The 22,335-nt window shown below is 51.0% G+C and overlaps 1 protein-coding gene across 1 annotated transcript in view; it reads left to right on the forward strand.

Moving 5' to 3' along the window:
* ITGB5 (integrin subunit beta 5) overlaps window positions 1-15,500 on the forward strand; it is a 112,526-nt gene extending 97,026 nt beyond the window's left edge. Inside the window, 5 exon segments of the mRNA XM_027583424.2 lie at window positions 5,141-5,363; window positions 9,660-9,763; window positions 13,017-13,136; window positions 14,419-14,585; window positions 15,225-15,500. Coding sequence (XP_027439225.2) covers window positions 5,141-5,363; window positions 9,660-9,763; window positions 13,017-13,136; window positions 14,419-14,585; window positions 15,225-15,320 — 710 coding nt within the window. The 3' untranslated portion in view covers window positions 15,321-15,500.
* Window positions 15,501-22,335: the final 6,835 nt, after the last annotated feature.

Genomic DNA, 22,335 nt, shown 5'->3' on the forward strand with positions numbered 1-22,335 from the left:
ACATCCTGGCCATTCCTAGATTCCCCGAGGACCCTGGGCACTGCCTCACGCTTGCCCCTCTCCTCAAGCCCCACCATCCCTGCATCTCCCCGTGACATTGTCCAACACATTGATGTCCATGTGCCTTGCTCAGCTCCAGTGGCAGTTCACAGCAATTCTAGCCCATTTCCTGGGCACCCCCATGCACCATATACTGCGTTAGGGCTTTACCTGCAATAGCACCATATTTCTTGGCAACATTTCCATGAGGAAGGCATTGTCCTCATTGACAGAAGAGGAAATGGATCTTCAGATGGGTTTAGGGACTTGCCCAAGGTGACGCAGTGAATGGTGGAGGACAGACTTGAACTTGGCTCCATGCAGCCCCTCAGCCTCTCTCAACACAGCTGGAAGCTTGAGCATCCCACTCTGGCCACAGCTTCCCCCCTCAGCTTGCCTCCCTTTCTCCCTGCATCTTTCTCTGCTGTGACCTCTTCTTTTTAGAGCTTGCCATTACCTCGATCCCTCTGTTTCCCCCCAAAACCTTCTCTCTTCTGAATCTTTGTCTTCAGTCAGAAGAGTGCGCAAATAGATCCCATCTTCAGAATATCCTGTCTGCCTTCCTCCCCGTCTCTTCCTTACCCTACACAACCAGATCACGTGTGGGAGCTGCCTTCTTACAGTCACCTCTCTACCGGCTGGGTTCTGCCCTCAGCCCTCTGGACTGTGCCGAAACCTGGCAGCCACCTAGGATTTGCCCTTCTTGGTCTCTTCTTGCCCTTGCCAGGCCTTCCCCTCATGTCCCTTTTGGCTTCCAGGCCACTGGTGCTCCTCTCTCCTCTCTAGCAGCTCCTCCCCAGCCTGCTTCAAGGGTGCCCCTTCCTCTAAATAGTCGGGATTCTATTTTGTAAAGGGAGGGAAGGGGCCACGTCTTGGCCCACAGCCCACACAAGCACCATTGTGCTGATGGAAAGCTGTTGAATTCTGTAGAGCTGAAATTCTGTATAAATAGACACATTTACAACTTTCTGTCCATTTAGCTATCAATCATTCTAACAAAGGTAGTACTAATAATAACTCGCACGTTGAGCGAGCCACAGCTTACAAAGTGCTTTCACATGCCCTTCAATATCCCTACCTATGTGCAGTGGAAATATTTTTATGTCTGCACAATATTAAACGGGCATCATTAAATTCAGCTCACTCTGCCAAGGCGTTGGGGGTTAGCATTATAAATGAGCTGTGTTTTGCTGAAGAGTCCTTTCTTAGGCCCTCTGGGTGTTGTTAGCCAAGATCAAGTTCCCAGTCCCCCATTTAGTTTTACTGGTGATTGGTAGGTTATTGATCCTTGGGATGGGGCCAAATGACCCTTGTTATTTTAATAACGTGTTCCTTTCCTACTAGGGCATTAGGAGAGGCTAAGGGCTGACCAGATGATGTGGAGAATCTCCATGCATGCAGGTTGAGGGAAAGGTGGGTTGAGGCCCAACTACAGGATCTAAGACATTTGGATTAGGATAAAGTGTAACCAGACTGACCTAGTTTTTGAAGACCTATATGGGTCACACTTTTTAAAGGAGACTTGGAAGCTTTAAAACCATGATGGCCAGTGGTTGTATCTTGTGTGCTGGCTCCCCACAGTTGGTAGAACCTGCTTGGAGTACTGTGTTGAGGATTTTGAGGCCAAGCCGAGGTTCCCGTGGTCAGACGGAGTGGTCTGCCATAGGTGGGAAGGAGGACATGGCAGCATGTGCCACATCTTTGTTGTAGCTGCTTCAAGCTATCTTCAAGAATCGAAGAACTGCTTCACAAACTGAACTGGGGCGATCAGGGGAGCCAGCGAGCTATGACAACAAGCATTCACGAGATTTCAGCCATGACACCAGGCCAGGAGGCGGCAGCTGCTTCCCTATTTTGGCTTGTTGGACTTGGCTTTGGAGTTGTCAAACATTTGAGGCCAAGAGCCACATAGATGAGGAGTTTCTGTTGTCCCACAGCCCTCGGTAGCTCCCCAGTTGCTTGCTCACCACACTGGAGGGGGCTGGGGATATTTGTGCTCTGTCCACTTTAATACCAGTCTTGCACACTGTTTCTTGTCATGTCCTTGCTGCTCAGGTGTTGTGGGAGGCTTTCGGGAGTGGCTCATGTCTCTGGTGGTGAGTCCTGTTCCTCTCTTGCCCTTGACCCCTGACTCGCCCTGCTTGTGCCCTAGGTCTGACCCTAGCCCTAAAATCACTGACCTCTGGCTAGGCTTGGGAGCTCTTGGGCCTGCATGGTATCAGACGTGCCCAACGCAGACAGGCTTATGGCTGATCTGGTGGAGAATACAGCGCAGCAGGCACTGTTGCTGACCTTCTCAGCAAGCAGATCCTATCACTTCCGTGCCTAGCCGCCTTGGGGAGCAAGTTCCCCCTTCAGTGTGCGCACACACACACACTTCACCTGAAACCCAGCTCTTCAACAGAATAATAGCTTCCATCTTCTCTAAAATGTTGGCACTTTGGAAGACGATGTCAGGTTGTGTTTGGCTAATGTTGTATTGCTGCCACACACCATTAGAGCAGGGAGGGAAACAGCCCTTCCTTTCTGAAGCAAAGCAGCCCCTCAGGCCTGGGTACCATTTTGCTGCTTGTAAATACAGCACTGACCGTGCCTTTCACTTTTTGTGTGTTTGCTTTATGGGAAGGTATGATGTACAAGCTGCTGGAGAGTGCCAGAGCAATAATAGAAACTTACCCCAGAAGCACGCTCATCTCTGCAGCTCACTTTGAAATGCATTTTGGAAACTCTACTGATGGGTAGACAGAGAGAGGGGTGGATATGTGATAAAGCAGCAGGTAACTTGCTAACGGTGGAATGTAGGTGGCAAGTATATGGACGTTCACTGTACAATCCTCTCAACTCGGCTGCAGGTTTGGAAATTTTCGTGATAAAATTGTGTGTAGGGGGGAATTACCCGCAACAGTGACCCATTTTTAATTGAAAACAGACCCTTGACCAGTGTGACCCGTGAGGCTGGAGAGTGAAGGGGTTGTGCAGATTGGATCCATTTCATTTGGGAAGTCTTCCCGTGGGGGGTGGTTTCCTGCCTGCCAAGGCCTGGAACCCGTGCTGTTCATCAACTGGGTGACAGGAGAGGTGTGCAGCCTCCCTCATGCATAAGCTGTGTGCCCCGCAGCCAGCCCCCTCTGGCCCCCCACCCCTGCCTGGTGTAACCCCCTTGGGCCTCACCTCTGCGTGCCAGCTTCTAGGGGTTCAGCTGCACTCACAGCCTCCTGCTGACCTGGGCCTGGCTTTTCTCACCTTTCCTACAGGGCTGCCGTATGCCTCGGCCCTGCCTGGGAAATGGGAGGGCTCAGTATCGGCTGTGGCTCTGAGTCCCGGTGCAAGCAGAGAGGCTGTCTGGCGCGGGAGGGTTGGGAGACTCGGTCTCTCCAGATGGCTTCCCTCCCACCTGCAGATTTTAGGCTCTACGGAGCTGACAGAGCAGAAGGGGTGGGAAGCAAGTGGCAGGTGAAGAAGCTCTTTAGAATTAGGCCCTGACCTAAATTGTGGGTCACCCTCATTGGTGGTCTTACAGAAGGTGCTGGGATCCAGCTACTGGGATAACTGGTTCAGGTGTGGGAGTAAAATGCAAGGCCTCCACCTGTGTGACACCCATCGCCTGCCGCTCCAGTCTCCTGCTGGTATGTAAGTGGGGGCTCAGTCATGCAATTCGTGCTCCTTTTAATCTTAGCCTCAGCAAAACAGCATCAGGAAGGAAAACGCTGCAATAATAGCATAAGGGAGATTTTGTAAAGTGAAGTGTCACGTATAGCGCTGGCTTTCTGCCTCTGTTGGTGCAGAGGATCGAGAACCTGTGGTCAGGCCCTTGGTCCCCTTGAAAGTTGGCGCGCTCCGTGCTTTTCACCAAGACACACGTTCACTAGCTCACACTCAAACACGCTTGTCCTCTGAGCGGAGTGAGCCTCTGCCCTTGGCTCCTGCAGAACCTCAGGGGAGGCACAGCCCCTCCCCTCTTGCCGGCTAGGGAAAGGGTCCCTCCTGGAAAGGAGAGCAGGGCGCCCCTCAGCTGGTTGTTCTCTCGGCTCGGGCCTGCTCTGCTCTCTTTCCTCCCGAGAGGCAGTGGGTGCGGGAGGTCAGACTCCCTGGTGGGAGTCCTGGCTCCACGGCCGCTGCCTCATGACCTTCAGCAGGACTTCATCTGTGTGTCTCGGCTACATCAGCTGTGGAGCAAGGATGCTAAAGGTCCCTGCGTGTGGCACAGTCATCGGAACCGCTCACGTTTGTGCTGTGAAGCCTGATGGATATATAGCAAGTGCTGTTCAGTTAGCCTCCACTGCCCTCAGCACTGGCTCCTGAATCCTCCCGCTCTGGGCTACAGGTCTGGGGCCAGAGCGAGAATTTAGCATCACTGCACACTGTGGCTGTAACAAATTACCACGGAGTGAGTGGCCTTTAACAACACAGATTTAGTCTCTTGAATTCTGGAGGTCAGAGTCTGAAATAGCTTCCACAGGGCTAAGGTCACAGTGTTGACAGGGCCGTACTCCCTCCGGGGCTCTGGGGAGGGATCCATTTCCTTGCCTTCTCCATCTTCTAGAGCTGCATTCCTCACATTCCTTGGCTCTCTGGCCGCTTCCTCCATCTTCAAAGGCAGCAGCTGGCATCTTGTTTCTGTTGTCCACTACCACTGGCTGCTGTGGTCAGATCTCCCTTTGTCTTTGTCTTCTGTGGACCCTTGTGATGGCAGCGGGGCCACCTGGGGAGTCCAGGAGATGCTCTCATCCCAGAATCCTACACGGAGTCACAGCTGCAGTCTCTTTTGCCGTAGGAGGTGACATTCACAGGTTCTGGGGATTAGGATGTGGACATATTTGGTGGCCATTCTTCACATGACAGCTGAGACAGGAAGAAGCTCTCTGGGGTCCTGGTCCTGTGGTGTTCCTTGGGCAAATTCTGAGCCAACGTGGAGCACTGGCCCAGATCTAGCCGGGCCGCACAAGCCCGTGGGCTCGGCCCTGTCCGCCCACACAGCGCCGGAGGGCACTGTCTGTGTCCTGTTCTGTGGGCTCTGCGGTGCCTGGCCCATGGCAGGGCCTGGGGCGTGGGTTATGTGTTTGTTCAGGCAGGCGCTGATGTGCTACGCATGTCCTTTTAGGCCATGGCGAGTGCCACTGTGGAGAATGCAAATGCCATGCAGGTTACGTTGGGGACAACTGTAACTGCTCTACGGATATCAGCACATGCTTGGCCAAAGACGGCCAGATCTGCAGTGACCGTGGGCACTGTGTGTGTGGGCAGTGCCAGTGCACGGAGCCAGGAGCCTTTGGAGAGACGTGTGAGAAGTGCCCGACCTGCCCAGACGCTTGCAGCACCAAGAGGTAATGGCACCCTCACTCCCGCTTCTCACCCCGGACCAGGCCTGTCCTCCAGCCCGTTGGGCCCTGGGGCTGGCCGGCCTCTTCCTCCCATCGCCCACATCTTCCGCTGCCCTGGTCTTGCTGGGGAGCGAGACTCTTCCTAACAGTAACTCAGTGTTAACTATACGGTATATTAAAAGTGTTTTTTAAATTTTTTTTTAAAGAGTATTTATTTATTTGAGAAAGCAAGAATGAGAGAGAGAGAGAGAGCACATGAGGGGGGGAGGGTCAGAGGGAGAAGCAGACCCCCGCTGAGCAGGGAGCCCGACGCGGGACTCGATCCCAGGACTCCAGAATCATGACCTGAGCCGAAGGCAGTTGCCGAACCAACCGAGCCACCCAGGTGCCCTAAAATAGTGTTTTTGAAACGCTGGTTCTGTGGGGATTTTGTAAGAAAATAAAAACAGAACCAATAAAACAAGACTGCTATTCTATTCCCAAATTTAGAAGTTACCAGATTACTGAGTTAAATTAAACTGGTTTTGGTACCAAAATAGTGGCTTTTCAGAGCCTTTCGAGTGCTATTGAGTTTTTCAAAAGGGGATTTAGCATGCATCTGTTTTTCCAGTGAGTTGGAGCTCCTCCCCAACATTAACATTTCCCAAATAACGGTTTACAGGATGCCCACAGGGCACATGCGGCTTTGAACAACACATAATCAGAAGGTTGATTGGATAGGAGGGCATCCGACCTAGATAAGGCCTGCCAGACACAAACCACAGAGGCTTGTGAATTTTCTGCTCCACTTAGATCATGGAGCCCTGGCTGTGTGCTGCGGCTGAATGCAGATACTGGACAGCGGGCACCGGGCCTCTGCTGCTCAGCCACAGGGTCATGGTTCCCCAGGCTGGCCTCCCCACGGCCCTGCCCTTCACCCTCTGTCAGAGTGCACATGCGTGGGAATAAAAGGGATCAAGGAGCTATGCCAGCAGGAAGGCAAGAGTGACCGTTTCTCTGGAATTTTGCTAGAGAAACTGCTGTGTCAGCATCATCCACGCTAAGGGGCCTGAATGAGGGAAACGGGCACACATAATCAGAAACAAATAATAACACAGACATCGTCTCTCTTTGGCTGGGGAACGCAACTGTGCAATTTTCTTTTGGCAGATTTCCTCTCTAAATGTCTGGCTCAGGCTGATAATGGAAGGAGTTCATGCTCTGTGAGCCCGCCGTGGCTGCTGGTCAGTCCTTGCTCAGAAATGTTCTGGGTGGCAGAACCCCTGCTTGGACGTTTGCCTCAAATAATCCAGGCGTGGGTAATTGAAAGCTGGCTGCAGATCGAGAGACAAGATAGACAGGGCCAGATTTTATTTTGTGTAATTGGAGAAGAGCAGGGGAGAGTAAGGGAGAAGAAAAACAGATCCACTTTAGACCTGCTAAGAGTGGAGAAATAACAGAAATCCAAATAGAAACATCCCGGGGAAGGAGGGTAGGATCCTGGATCTGAAGCCCAAATAGCTGTGGCCATTTGAGCATGGAGTCACAGCATTACCCACATTTGATGGTGGCGGCAAGGGCCCTCCCCAGCTCCCTGATGCAGAACTCTTTCAGGTATGTGCTCCTTGTCCTTGGGGCACATGAGGTGAAGGGGGGGAGGGGGCAAATGAGGACAACACACATGGTATCAATAAAAGTAGATAAAGCCCGTTTCTTCCTTTCCTCTGGAGCCACAAGGCAATGTAGGTTTGGCATAGGTCAATTAAAAGACCCAACAACCTTTGCTTTAGTCAAAATGGCACAACCCGAGCTGCAAATGTTTAAGACATAGAAAACATAGCGCTTCTTATCCATTAAGCAATACCAAAGAAACAAGGAGAGCAAGGAGATGCCATAAGGAAACCACTCTTCCTTCTTCTTTATCTCTGGGCCACAATGGCCCTCTGTCTCTTTCTCTGCCAAGTTGCAATTGTTGTTTTAAACAAATTCCCTTTGATAGTGACTTATAGCAGGCTGTTTTTCTACACTGTTTTGCCAAGAACCACCAGGTTTTGAATGCCTTATGTCTTTTTTTTTTTTCCTGGAGTTTCAGAACAGCCAATCTCTACTTTCTAGCACTAACCAAACATACCCTTCGCCTTGGGTGAGGTCACACTCAGCCTCAGCTAATTTCAGTTAACAGGCTCTCTGAGTAAAGTCTCTCTCAGCAACTTGTTTGTTTAAAAGGCCAGACTTATTTTAACACATGACTACAGTATATCACAAGTTTCAACCCAGTGCGTGGAGCATACAAGTTAGAGTGATATGTCCACATGGATAATTAGGGAATGTTTCCTGGACATGGTCCTGTGGTTTAATGTGGTTTAATGACAAGCGGGGTTGCAGCTGGAAGGCTCGGGGAACCCTCGCTGAGACGGAAGGTCGGCTGGGGGGCCATTTGCAGTGTGTTCATCCAGGAGGCCCGAGGAAGGGCCTGAGCTAAACCGCCCCTTCCTGGCCCCCAGCCCAGTCTCAGTGGCCTGCCCTCTGGGACTCCAGCCTCAGGGGAAAGGCAAATATTACCAACTTGTTTGTAACTCCACACTGTTTCCATGAAGTCCTTCCCAGGAAAGTGGGATTTTTATGGTCAGTTCTGGAGTAGGTGAATTCTTAAGTCTTACCCGCTTTCCTCCCTAGCGTTCGGAAGGGGGCGTGAGGACTTGGGAGGGGCTTCCTGAGAGACTGGGCACCTGGGTGCTGGACCCTCTGCCACCACTTCTCCCGGGCCCCATCGCCTCCCCATACACAAAGGGGGTCCTCGTGAAGTACTCTCTGACTCCCTTCCCGTGCTCCCTCTACAGTTTCTCTCCTGGAAATGTAGTAACCGGCCTCAGTCTCAAGGAATTAAAAAAATGGATGATGACAATGCAGGCTGTGCATTGTGGTTGTACATCTCTCTATATTTTTGCCAGAGAGCTTTCCAGACACACAGCCTTTTTGGTCCCCACGGGCCTGTGGGGTGAGCAAGGCAGCGTGTCCCCCAGGTCGCTGTGGCTCTGTGGGGTCACCGCCTGCGCTCTGTACATGCTAGGCTCTTAGGCCCTCACCCAGGCTCCTGAGGAAGCCCCTGTTTCTGGGGTGCTCACCTCCCTTGCAGGCCACCGGGAACCATGGGTTCCCCACTAAGCCCCTGAGAATTCACTGACAGCTGGTTGTTTTGCCCCAACCCACTCCTCCCTGGGGTTCTGTTTGTGCTCTCCCCATCCCACCATCCCCCAGAGGGGTTGGGGCCCTTCTTCACCACAGCAAGCTTTACAGACCCTTCGTCAAAGCTTCGCTACTCTGGCCCCACTCATCAGGAGTCATCTTCTCCCTGATGTAAACCGAAGATAGATGGGGAATATCTGGAGCTGGGTTTGACTCTGGAAAGTATAACTACTGATCCTTAATTGAGCATCTTTGTTAAGCATTTTCACACAATGACAATATCTGACTTAAACTGTGCACCTGAGGTGGGAGGAGCGGGGCTCAAAGTGTCTCTCTTTGGCCCCTAACCCGATTTCTCCAGAAGGCACCTGTTGAAATGTAGGTTTCCTGGGAGGAGGCTATCACCCTATAGCCTCTACCAGACCAACTCACAGGGGGTAGCCCAACTCGCAGGCAGGCTCCTCTGGGTGGGAGAAGAGGCTAGTAGTGCCTGAGGGTCTCCTGGACAGCGGTTCACCGCGCTCACTGTGAAGCTGAACCCAGAGCCCAGGCTGTGCCCTGGCGATGTGGATCTCCTGGGGGTAGTCAAGCCCTAGAAGCAGTGTTTTCTGGAAAGGCCCCCGGAGAGTCTAATATGTAGGAGGGTTGAGGGCCCTGCCCTGGTAGGAATCTCCCAGTGGCATCCAGGGAATTGGGGTAACATGGGGGCATCAGGCACTGGCTGAGGGGGTGTAAGGACCTCTCTGCAAGGCCCAAAACACCATTTCTTAATCACTCTGAACTTCCTGCTTGGGGCAGACTCCTCGCTGGCATCGGATGCAGCAGAGTGCAGGCGGGTTTGGCTCCTGGTATCTGAAATTAAAAGGTCTCCAACCTACAACTTGACATGGAGACCAGACATGCCTCTAAACTCACATATGTTCCTCCGAGGACCCTCCAGCTTCCCGTATAACAGCAGTCAGAGGCCAGCAGAAACACTGACTGAGGCCGAAAATGTGAAGATAGGACGAAGTTAGAGCCTTCAGGGGCCCAGGCCTGGTGGGAGGGTGGGCCACGCGCCCCTGGGAGCTCAGCTGCTGGTGGGGAGCTACTGCACAACCTCTAACACCCGCATTTATCACCTCTTCTCCAAAGAGACTGCGTTGAGTGCTTGCTGCTTCACTCGGGGGGCCCGGCAGAGAACCAGACCTGCCACAACCTGTGCAAGGATGAGGTGGTCACATGGGCGGACACCATCGGTGAGTGTGCCCCAGCGGCCCTGGGCGGCCGCCCCCTTCTGTATCTTGGCACGCACCTCAAGGCTTCCTCCCCATGGGGACGATTCATTGGCAGGGCCGCCTGGCAGGGAGTGGGGCAGTTCTAGCCTTGGGTTAGGAACCACAGCGTCAGGGTCCTGGGCATTATGGGGGGCTCCCCGAGAGGACTTGGCATGCCTGTGCTAGGGCATAAGTTCCAGGCCCTCTGCATGTACAGCCTTGTTCATAACTTTCTGTGCCATCCCTGGAGTCCAGCCCCTTCTTAGCCACATCTCTCAGGCTCTCTGAACGCAGGTATATTAGGACAAGTCGTTTGGCTGCTGTAACAAACAAACCCCAGACCTCAGTGACTTAACAGAATATAAGTCATTCACTGCAAGTCCACTGAAGACATTCCTGGTTAGCAGGACCTTCCATGAGGTCGTTCTGGAATGTAGACCGTCTCTATATGAAAGTTGCACTCTCCTCAGGGTCCTTAGAATCCTCTCCACTCATCAGCACGTGGGGGAAGACAGAGTGAGGGATCGCGTGAGACGCTTCAGTGGGCCAGGCCTGGAAGTGGTGCCTGTGAGTTCCACCTGCATTTCACTGGCCAGAACTCAGCTGTCTGGCCTCACTGAGCTGCAAGGGTCACTGGGAGATGTAGTCAAGCTCTGTGCCCAGGAGGCAGGGAAACCATGTTTGATGAACGACTGCTGGGTCTCTGCCATGTTTTGCCTCGGCCTGGTGCAGCTCTCACGATGCTCCAAGGCAGCAGAAGGGTCCAAGCTCTCGTGTGGCCTGGATCGCACCTGGGCTCGCGTGCCGCCCTGGCTCTTGTCCCCACGGCAGACATCTGTCCCTGCAGCTCTCACCCGTGCCTTGTTCTGTTCTCTGGCGCAGCAGCTCGCATCTGAGGCTTCTTCTCATTCGAACCACTCCAGTTTGACTCCATCCATCCATCCTGTGCCTTTGCCTCTGGACAAATGGCTATGAGTCCATTTCTGGGTGGGAGCCCACAAGGAGGCTCAGGCGGAGGTGCACAGACCTCTGCTTTCCACTGTCTCTGGGCTGCCTCTGTCCCTTTTCTAGCACAGCCGTTGCTGTCCCGGCTGAGGAGTTTCTAAGGGTAAGAGATGCAGATCACATACCTTAGCCCTGTGTGCACATGGCTGGCTTTGGAACTGGTCTGGAGCACTGTAACTACACCAAATCAAAGTGGCCCTGTGTTGGAACCCTCACACATTCTGGCAGCAATGCAAAATGGTGCACGACTTTGGAGAATGGTCTGGCAGCTCCCCCAGATTAAACAGAGTTACCACATAGTTCAGTAATATCACTCCTGAGTATATACACAAGAGAACTGAAGACATGTTAACCAAAACTTACGCGTGAATGTTCATAGCAGCATTATTCATAATAGTCAAAAATTTGAAACAACCCAAATGTCCATGAAATGATGGAAAACTAAAATGTGGTACAAGACGTGGTGTCCTGATACGTGCTACAAAAGGGACAAATCTTCCAAGTATTATGCTGTGTGTGAGAAGCCAGACAGAAAAGGACATATATCGTATGATTCCATTTACATGAAATGTCCAAAACAGGCAAAAACACAGAGACAGAAAGTAGATTGGTGGTTGCCAGGGGCTGGGGAGAGAAGGGGATCGAGACTGACTGCTAACAGGAAGGGTTTCTTTTGGGGGTGATAGAAATGTTCTGGAATTAGATGGTGAGAATAGTTACACAACCCTGTAAACATATAAAACAACTGCATTGTATCTAAAATGGTGGGGCAAGGGCACAAAACTGTGTGCCATGAAAGGGGTTCTGCCTCTGAGGCTCCCTTGCTGGTAGCCTTGCCCTCAGCCTTGACCTCAGCTGCGGCAGGCTCTTGGCCCCAGCCTCCCGTCTTGGCCCTGACTCGCCTCCTCTGTAGCCTTCCTTTCTCCTGCCCCCCCTGGTTTTGACTGACTGCTGAGTCATGCACTCAGCCAGTCCTTGCTCATTGAGCACTTACTGTATGCTGGGGCATGTGCTAGACCCGGGGGCCCAGCGGGAAGCCCACAGAGTCTAGGCTCACACCATTTTCCTGCCGCTGCTTCTGCTTGCTACGTGAGGCCCGGCTCACAGTAAGGTCTGCCCGCTGACCTGCGGCAGTGGCCCCCACCAAGGCAACACACAGAAAGGACAAGATGATGCCTTCCTGGGGCCCCCAACTGAGGCACCTGCTCTGGAGCAGTTCTAGCCATCATGTGTAGCTGCTTCTCAGTAAAATCCTTCATGAGAAGGTGTCTGCTCAGATTCACTGTTTTTCCTTTTCCCTCTCCTGGCTTTTTTCATGCACACATACACTTACACTCACCCAGACCAGGCTTACGGGTGGGGGCTGAGAGAGACAGTCCAGGGCTTCACATTTGATGACCACACTAATTGGCCTGGTTCCAGGTTAAGACTCCTTTGAGCAGTAGGGTTGCAAAGGCGAGAGCTGAAAGGCGTTTCACGCCGTAACCTCAGCCCGCTGCAGTTGCTCGGGACTGACTGGCCATTGCTGCCGAATGTCCCCTTCCCCTTCCTTACTCCCTTTTCCTCCTAGAAATCAGTCTAACCCTTTCCCAAAGAAGCCTTGGAGTGCAGGTGATGCCTGGACGGGGGCTGGGGGAACAGCAGTGTGGGGCCAGGTGGAGGCTGCTGGCTGCGGAGGAGCGGGGCTGCGGCACGTGGTGTCCAGGCCCCGCCCTGACCTCCAGTGCTGGCCCTCGGCACCCTTGTCTGAACGTCCTTGTCACCCTTGGTCGTTGTGGTTTTACATCCTAGCACATAGCTGCTGATGCTTGGCCACCGTGGCAGGCTCTCAGCCAAGTGGACTCAACTGTGAGCTCTTGCCCGGGCCCCCCAGGGCATCGGGATGGCTCTTTCCTTTCTGTGTTTCTTTGACGTCCAGGGCAATTCCACATACAGGCTTAGCCCCAAGCATAATGCTGGTGCCTCCTTCCACTTCCCATCACCCCCCGCCAACACTTGGGAGGTGTGAAGAGCCTCTCTCTTGGATTCCCCAGAGATTGCTCGCACCTCAAGGGACTCATGTTGCTGGGGCTGCATCCTTGATGTGAGAAACCCGAGCTCACTTGTAAGGGCCCAGCCTCCCCCTTATGCCTCTCTGTACCCCCTTTCTTAACTGAGGTGCTCGGCTCCCCGCCATCCGTCAGCGCACTGGGTTGCTCGGAGCAGACATTTCTGCTTGGTTTTCTTCCAGTGAAAGATGACCAAGAGGCTGTGCTTTGTTTCTACAAAACCGCCAAGGACTGTGTTATGATGTTCACCTACGCGGAGCTCCCCAGCGGGAAGTCCAACCTGACAGTCCTCAGGGAGCCAGGTGGGTCGGGGCGGGCTCTGTCCGCTGCCCCGGGGAGCTCGGCTTCTGACACCTTCCCCTGCTCTGGGCTTGTGGCCCTCTGTCCTCACTGCCTTTCCAAACCGCAGAGTGAGGAGGGGTCTAAGGCCACCCCTGCCCAGCTCCTGGAGTTTGGCAGAAAGGTGGGCGTACGCCTGAGGACCTGCTGCAGGTGGGGCTCTGGAGGTCACAGCCTGGAGGCTTGGGAGCTAGAGGGTCTCGTCTCGGAGCAGCCGGAGCTTGGGGGGATGAGAGGCCACAGCACACACTTCACCTGCATCGCTGACGGCGGTGAGCAGCTGCAGCTTCCGCAGAGGGCGGTCGGGCGGGTCAGCACTTGCCTCCACGAGCAGCCGCTGCACTGCCCCCGCCGCGCTCAGCTCCTGGGCCCCTGAGGAGGTCAGGCCTTCACGCAGGTATCCATAATTCTGGCTCCTGCTTTGGACCCAGGACCCAATGGCCTTTTGCTTTGGAGCATTCACGGTTTCCAGCATGACCCCTTTTCTTCTTCCCTGGAAGCGGGGCAGGGGTGAGGAGAAAAAGGGTTGCTCCCTTCAATTTACAGCTTTGCAAACTGTTTTTCCAAATTGAGCCAGACCACATAATATGCCTTCTTGGGGCCAGCGGAAGAGGAAATGCTGTGGTACCAGCCCAGGAGACAGGCCTGCAAGAATGAGGCTTTGTTTCTAGGTGCTGTCTTTGCGGTTCTTTGAAAATAAGCACATCCGCTGCAAAGGGCCACACTAAGGGCTTACAAATGTTGGCTGGCCCCCAGCCCAGCCCTTGTGGGCTTTATGAAACCTCCTCCCTGCCCGGTCTGCTCCTGAAACCATTTACATGAAGGCCGAGGCAGGTTCAGTCTGGAGAATGGAGACTGGGCCAGGCTGGGGCCTGGGCAGTCACGTGAGGGGAGAGGCTGCTGAGCACACAATGCACACGGCGTGTGGGAGTGAGGGGGGCAGCCACCAGGGCTCTCGTCTGCATGTTGCCACAGGTAGATTTGCTGTGGTTTGGAACAGGAGCCATCCCTCTTGGACTCTTCCCCTTTATGTGCATTGGAGAAAATTCTACCCCTCCCCCACCGCCCCCCCCCCCCCCCAGGTCACCCAGAAGCACTGTGGGACCTAAGAGAGAAGAGAGGGAAGACATTCTTAGAGAGGCACACCTGTCGCTCCAGATAGGCCTGAGGTGGGGGTGGGGATGGGGTGCTGTGCACGGCCATGCTCTGGTGGTTCTGCTCACCCTGCCTCCTGGTCTCCTCCAGAGTGTGGAACTGCCCCGGACGCCACAACCATCCTCCTGGCTGTGGTGGGCAGTATCCTCCTGATTGGGATTGCGCTCCTGGCCATCTGGAAGCTGCTTGTCACCATCCACGACCGGAGAGAGTTCGCAAAGTTCCAGAGCGAGCGGTCCAGGGCCCGCTATGAGATGGTAAGCCAAGGGGATGCTGGAAGTAGAGAAAAAGTCAAGCTGAGAGGTCTGGTTGAGGTCCCACAAGGTTTAAGGCCCGCTAACATCTTTGGCATTCAAATCAGGCAAACAAAACCTGAAAGGCGGTGTGTGTGGCCAGTTCTGGATGGTGAGAATGCACGGCCCAGGAGCACGGGGGGCCCCGTGCAGAGCCCCACAGCAGGCCCAGCTCAGGACCCTCATAGGGCAGAGGCACGTGGCACAGCCTCGTCTAGGAAGACGGTCCTAGAGACCGCAGACTCAGCAAAGGACCTCAAGTTGTTAGTGTCCATTACAGCATCCATCTGTGAGAGTCTTGTCTCCCTCGGCAAACTGCACTTTCCCAAAGGACTGAGCGCAGTGAACACCCCTAAATCCCCAGTTAGTTTCTGTTAAAGTTGGAAGGGACTTCAGAGATTGTCTGGTCCAGCTCCTCGTTTCAGAGATAAAGAGTAGAAGCTCCGTGACCGGGAGGGTCTTTCCCAGGCGTGACAGTCAGCGGCTGCGTGCTCAGGCGGCTGCCTTCTGGACTGACGGACCGAGGAGGAAGGGCCTCGAACCCTGAGTATGTGTGTTCAAGTGAACAGACACACATGTTCTCTTGCCTTTTGTGTTCTGTAGGCTTCCAACCCTCTGTACAGAAAGCCCATTTCCACACACACTGTGGATTTCACCTTCAACAAATTCAACAAATCCTACAATGGCACAGTGGACTGACAGCTCCTTTTCCTTGGAGGACCAGAGGGGGCTGACGAGAAGCCAGAGACTGATATGCCTTGGACAGCTGCTCAACTGGATCATGGCCCCCTAGAGGGACAAGCACAGACAGCTTCCCGTGAGCCTGGGCCAGGAGCCCACTCCCTGCACCAGAAGGCGGCCAGTGTGTCACCTGGCTGCCCGGCCACATCCACGCCAGACAGCCACCCCTCCAAGCCCAGGAAAAGGCCTGGGACCTTGGCGCTCTCAGCTTTCTGCACCACATCCAGCTCGACATCTCCAGGCACGGCTGGGGGCCTAGGCCGCCTCTCCCTTCCAGGAGGGCTGAGCCTCCAGCCTGGCCAGAGGAGAAGGCTCTTGGGAGCATCAGAGTGTGCAGAACCAACACGCACTCTGGCTTCTGTCGTGTTGATCATTTTTATATGAAATAAAAAGATCGTGCATTTATGGTATAGTTCTGATTACTGCGAACTGTCTGCTTGATATCTATCCTTGCACAGGGGTGTGTCGGTGGTGGGATTGTTGAGATGCCTGCTGAAGGCGCATAGTTGCAAATGTCAGTTTTCCAATTCTGTCCGTGTTTGTTTAGTACTTTTGTAACGAAAGGGGAAAAGTTTGGGATGAAAGTAAAAACTAAACCAAAAAATCTTGTGTTTGCCTGACATTCTCTGTGACACGTGTATTCCTATCCGAAGTAGTCTTAAGTGGTGCCCTGGTGGGGGCTGAAAAGGCTGTGTCCTTCCTCGGGGGACCCAGCACAAGCCAATCCACTATTCCAGGCCAGGGCTCTTCAAACAGGGCTCTGTTGGGATGCTCGAGGGAGAGCTAAGCCTGTGCCTTTGGACCCTCCCAGTTTTGGTGTAAAGAGCTTCATGCTAGAAACTGAAAACCACCCCACTGGCCTGCCTGCCCTGTTCCAAGGCTGGAAATGGATTGTGCACATGAAGAAAGGTCCAGATGTGACTTCCACCCAGTCTCTTTCCACATGGAGAATAGTTCGCTTCCAGTGCCTTCCCCAGTCAACTCCCATCTCCCAACCAGGCCCAGAGCATAAAACCCATTTCAGCGTGTTTTCCTGCACGTAGGTCCCTGAAGTGCCCTTAGGTTCCCCTGAGATGGAAGGGACCCGACAAATTCTCTGCTCCTGTCCCCTGTCCACGTGAGAGGAAAGGGTGAGACGGGCAGTCACCTGTCCAGGGGTCAGGACGTTAGCTAATGGCCTCCCAATACCTGCTCGCTCTTGTAAAATCTCCTTCACTTATCAGTTTTTCTGCTCTTGGCATCACGTCAAGGCTATTAGGCTTTCATTCCAAATTTATCTGTCCTCAGCCTTGGACCGATTTCCCTTCCTTCATTTTGGCAAACACGGAGGGAGGCAAGTGCCTGTTGGTAAATAAGGCCTCTTACCTGGGGCAAATACAAAGGGATTCTGAGTTTCCTTTGTTCTGCGTAATTAGGGTGAAACAGACCTCATGACTTGGTGAAGCTGCCTTAAAACCTTTATTGTACTAAAGCCAAATGTAAGTAATATATAAAAAGAGTCCCTGGTCCTTTTAAATATATAAATAAAATGGTGGCTTTGAGACTAAATTGAGAAAAATACAGTTTGGGAAGAAACTGGGTTTCTCTTGTTTAATTGTGGGTTTACCTGGAGACAAATTGTTAACTTGTTCAAAGGCTTGTTTTCCATCAGGCAGCTCTGTAAGGGCACGCAGTTCCTGAGCCACAGACTCTAAAGGCTTCTTTGCTTCTGGCGTCCACCTGACAGAAGTAAGGAGGATTTCATCTGTGACCCCCACCCTCCCACCCCGCTCCAACTGCTCACAGTGCCCTGCTGCCCTCTGCTGGGGGCTCCCGGGACTAGCAGTTGGGAGACTGGCCCCCTGAGATTCTGACCCCATGTGTGATTCTCTTACTCCTTTCCCTCGTCATTTGTCCGTACTAGCACCACCGCCCCGTCACCACCAGCACTCCTCCATGGGCACAAATAATGGAGCGGGGGCTGGAGGTGGGCTGCAAGCGCTCTCAAACCGTGGGCAGACTGACACTGCCCTTCCTGCCGCTGCTTGGAAGCACGCGATGCGAGTTCTAATGATGGCAAAGGGACTTGCAAGGGGCACCTGGCAGTCTCTGGAAAAGCCTTTCCTCGTATCTGGAGGGATGGTCAGGGATGCACTTGTTGGAAAGAGGGAGGGGTGGGGCTGTTTGCCTTGTAATTCATCTATAGTGATTTAATGCACCGGTTTCCAAATGGTACTTGTTTTGATTAACTGATTTTGAACACCTTTTTCAAATTGCAAAAGTAATATATGGGAAAGGTGAAAAATAAAGATATCATAAAGAGAGAATCTTTTATAATCATACCAAGTAGGGTAACTACTCCAGGTTTTTGTGTATGACTTCAGTCTGTTTTTTCTATGCATATACATATATATATAATTTTAACCAAATTAGGATGCAACTATCGCTCTCTTTAAAAGGACCAGGGACCCTCATTCCACTTGGTTGACTAGTTTTTAGTCAAACTAAAGTAACAGCTACCTCTTTGTGGGGGAAGAGATGTGTTTCTTAACTTTGTTTAATTGGGATCATAGCTTGAGGTTGAGTGTCATGAAACTCAGGATGGATTTCAGGTGACAGCAAACAGATGGGGAAATGGGAGGGGAAGAGGGGCCTTTCTCTCTGTTCAAGGATCACCTGTTAACTGGCTAGCTCCGAGGGTCTCCCCGCGTGTAAGCTCCCGCTTGCTTCTGAGAAGGGCAGCTGGGGTGCTGGGACTTGCTCGGTGACTGGCTGCGAGGATGCAGTGAGGAGAGGAGGAAGCTGACAGTGCTCGGCTGACACTCAGGAGGAGATAAGGGTCGGACTCGTGTGTCTGAGGCGCTGAGGGCCCCTGGGAGGGGTGTGCTGGGCCAGCGCCGGAGATGTGGACAGGGACATGGCGCACTTGAGGCTGGCCGAGTAGCAGGCGCTCGGCTATGGCTTTCAGCGTGGCTGTGAAGGGGGCCCTCTGGTCCCTCTCACTGGGGCCAGTGGCCAAGGAGGGCTCCTTCGGTTTGTCTCACCTGGCTTCTGGTCCTCCCCCAGCTCGGGGCTCCCGATGTTCAGGCCTCAGACCCTGGGGGGAGGATGCGAAGTGTAGGGAGGCCAGAGGGTGAGAAGTGGTGGCGCTGGTGGAGAGAGCCCTGGAGAGAGCCTCCTTCTAGGGGCGCCTGGGTGGCTCAGTCGTTAAGCGGCTGCCTTCGGCCCGGGTCAAGATCTCAGGGTCCTGGGATCGAACCCTGCATCAGGCTCCCTGCTCGGAGGGAAGCCTGCTTCTCCCTCTCCCACTCCCCCTGCTTGTGTTCCCTCTCTCGCTGGGTCTCTGTCAAAAAAAAAAAAAGGAACCCTCCTTCTTAGCTCCCAGCACCCCTACAGCCGAGCTCGCAGCTTTGGAGGGAACTCTTGGATGGTCCAGACATCAGCTCGTATATGTACTCCTCGTATCCGGTTTCTTTCTCTTAAGAGTTCAATGCCAGGAAGTTCTAATGCTTCCTTTTGTCGTATGATGGGACCTGCAGGGTCGGGCCTGTTTGGTGTCTTGATTGTCAGGAAGCTGGGAAGTAAATGCAACAAAATATAACTTACCTTTAATTCTTATTGAGATCTTGATCTCTCCCCTGAACTGTCCCCTCCACTGCCCCCGCTCAGCCCTCACCCCTGTCCCCCTCTCCACACATGCTTTTAGATCCTTCTGACCGTGTCCTGCTGTATCATTCCTTCATCTTAAGGGCCTCCAGTTCTTGTTGCATAAAGGCAAGATCTAAACTGTAAGTAACCATAAGCCCCAACCTTCTAGGGTAGGAAGATACTTAAACTTTTTGCGTTGTGGACCCTTTCAGCGTTCTGGCAAATGCTACCGACTCCTTGTCAGAATAATGCATGTGAATGTGTAAATAGGTAACATACCAAAAAGCCTGACCTACTTATCAGAGCAACTGGTTACCATTTACCATCTTAGTTTTACTCCAGAAACACCCTACAAGGCTCACCAATTAAAGCTTTGTTGGTCTTAACCTGCTTAGAATAGCAAACCCCTGAGACTAAAAGCAGCCTCTCCTCCTCACTTGGTCCTCACAATAGGCCCACAGGATGTTCAGGGAAGGCAGTTCCACGTTTTACAAAGGATGAAATTGAGGTCAGTCACCCCCAGGGTGAGAGGGTTGGCAAGGGAGACCCCAGCTCAGGGACCCCTTCTCTATTTTGACACTCTTTCCTTCACAGGGCACTTTCTGGAAAACGTGTGACTGGCTTCTTATCCTAGAGCTCACGTATAAGTGAAATCATGTGGTACTTGTCTTTCTCTGTCTGACTTACTTCACTTAGCACAAGACCCTCTAGGTCCATCCATGTTGTCATAAATGGCAAGAGCTCATTCTTTCTTATGGCTGCGTAATATTGTATATGTATGTGCGTGTGCGCACGCACGCCTTGTCATCTTTCTCCATTCATCTATCAATGGGCCCTTGGGCTGCTTCCATAACTTGGCTATTGTAAATAATGCTGCAGTAAACATAGGGGTGCATGGATCTTTTTAAATTAGTTTTTAAATTAGTGTTGTCATTTCTTCAGATAGATACCCAGAAGTGGAATGACTGGATCATATATTTCTACTTTTGGGTTTTTGTTTGTGTTTTTGTTTTGAGGAAACTCCATACTATTTTTCACAGTGGCTGCACCAGTTTATATTCCTACCACTGTAGGTAGGGTAATCACCAACACTTGTTATTCCTTGTCTTTTTGATACTAGTCAGTCTGACAGGTGTGAGGTAGTATCTCACTGTGGTTTTGATTTGCATTTCCCTGATGTTGAACATCTTATGTGTCTGTTGGCCATCTCTATGTCTTCTTCGGAAAAATGTCTATTCAGGGCTTCTGTGCACTTTTTAATCAGATGGTTTGTTTTTCTTGGTTTTGAGCTGCATGAGTTTTGGATATTAACCCCTTATCGGATATATCATTTGCAAATATCTTCTCCCATTCTATAGGTTGCCTTTTCATTTTGTTGATGGTTTCCTTTGCCATGCAAAGGCTTTTTATTTTGGTGTAGTCTCCATAGTTCACATTTGCTTTTGTTTCCCTTGCCCAAGGAGACATCCATAAATAGGTTGCTAAGGACAATGTCCAAGAGATTACTGCCTATGTTTTCTTTTAGGAGTTTTATGGTTTCAGGCCTCACATTTGGGTTTTTAATCCATTTTGAGTTTATTTTTGTATATGGTAGAAGAACGTGGTCCAGTTTTCCCAACACCACCTATTGAAAAGACTCTTCTTTCCATCATATATTCTTGCCTCCTTTGTTGTAGATTAACTGATAATACAGGCGTGAGTTTATTTCTGGGCTCTCTATCCTGTTGCATTGATCTGTGTGTCTGTTTTTGTGGCAGAACCATACCGTTTTGATCACTGCAGCTTTGTAGTATACCTTGAAATCTGGGGCTGTGATACCTCCAGCTTTGTTCTTTCTCAGGATTGCTTTGGCGATTCAGGGTCTTCTGTGGTTTCACACAAATTTTAGGATTTTGATAAAATTTTGATATTTTGATAGGGATTGCTTTGAATCTGTAGATTGCTTTGGGTGGTAGGAACTTTATAATGATACTAATTCTTCCAAACCACGAGCATGTAATATCTTTTCATTTGTTTGTGTCATCTTTAACTTCTTTCATCAGCGGCCTAGTTTTCAGAGTATAGGTCTTTCACTTCTTTGGTTAAATTTATTCTTAGGTATTTAATTTTGGGGGGGGTGCAATTGGGATTGTTTTCTTAATTTCTCATTGTACTTCTTCATTATTAGTGTAGAGAAATGCAACAGATTTCTGTATATTAATTTTGTATCCTTCAATGTTACTGAATTCATTTATAGATTCTAATAGTTTTTTGGTGGAGTTTTTAGGTTTTCTACACATACGGTATCATCATCTGCAGAGAGTGACAGTTTTATTTCTTCCTTACCATTTTGGATGCCTTTTATTTCTTGTCTGATTGCTGCAGCTAGGACTTCTAGTACTATGTTGAATAAAAGTGATGAGAGTGGACATCCTTGTCTTGTTCCTGATCTTAGAGGAAAAGCTTTCCATTTTTCAACATTGAGTATGATGTTAGCTGATGTTTTTCATATATAGCCTTTGTTTTGTTGAAGTATGTTTCCACTAAACCCATTTTGTTGAGAATTTTATCATGAATGTATTTTGTCAAATGCTTTTCCTGCATCTACTGAGATGATCATGTTTTTTATTCCTTCCTCTTGCTAATGTGATTGATTTGTGAATATTGAACCACTCCTGCATTGGGCAAATCCCACTTGATCAGGGTGAATGATATTTTAAAATGTTGTTGAATTCATTTTGCTGATATTTTGTTGAGAATTTTGTATCTTTTTTCATTGGTTTTTGGTTGTTGTTGTTTTTGGCAGTGTCTTTGACTTGGTATCTGGGTAATGCTGACCTCACAGAATGAATATGGAATTTTTCCTTCTCCTGTTTTTTGAAATACATTGAGAAGAATAGGTATTAACTCTTCTTTAAGTGTTTGGTAGAATTCATCTGTGAAGCCATCTGGTCCTGAGCTTTTGTTTGTTGGAACTTTTTTGATTACGGATTCAATTTCATTACTAGTAATAAGTCTATTTAAATTTTGTAGGAGCACCTGGGTGGCTCAGGTCATGATCTCAAGGTCCTTGGATCAAGCCCCTCTCAGGGTTCCCTGCTCAGCGGGGAGCCTGCTTCTCCCTCTGCCTCTGCTTGCTCGCATGCTCTCTCTCAAATAAATAAATAAAGTCTTTTAAAAAAATAAATTTATTTCTTCCTGATTCAGTTTTGGAAGGCTGTATGTTTCTAGGAACTTTATCCATTTCTTCTAGGTGGTCCAATTTGTGGCATATAATTTTTTTGTTGTAGTCTCTTACAGTCCTTTGTATTTCTGTGGTGTCACAGTTATTTCTTCTCCATTTCTGATATTGAGTCTTCTCATTTTT

Source organism: Zalophus californianus, chromosome 1, assembly GCF_009762305.2.
Source record: "Zalophus californianus isolate mZalCal1 chromosome 1, mZalCal1.pri.v2, whole genome shotgun sequence".
Lineage (NCBI taxonomy): Eukaryota > Metazoa > Chordata > Mammalia > Carnivora > Otariidae > Zalophus > Zalophus californianus.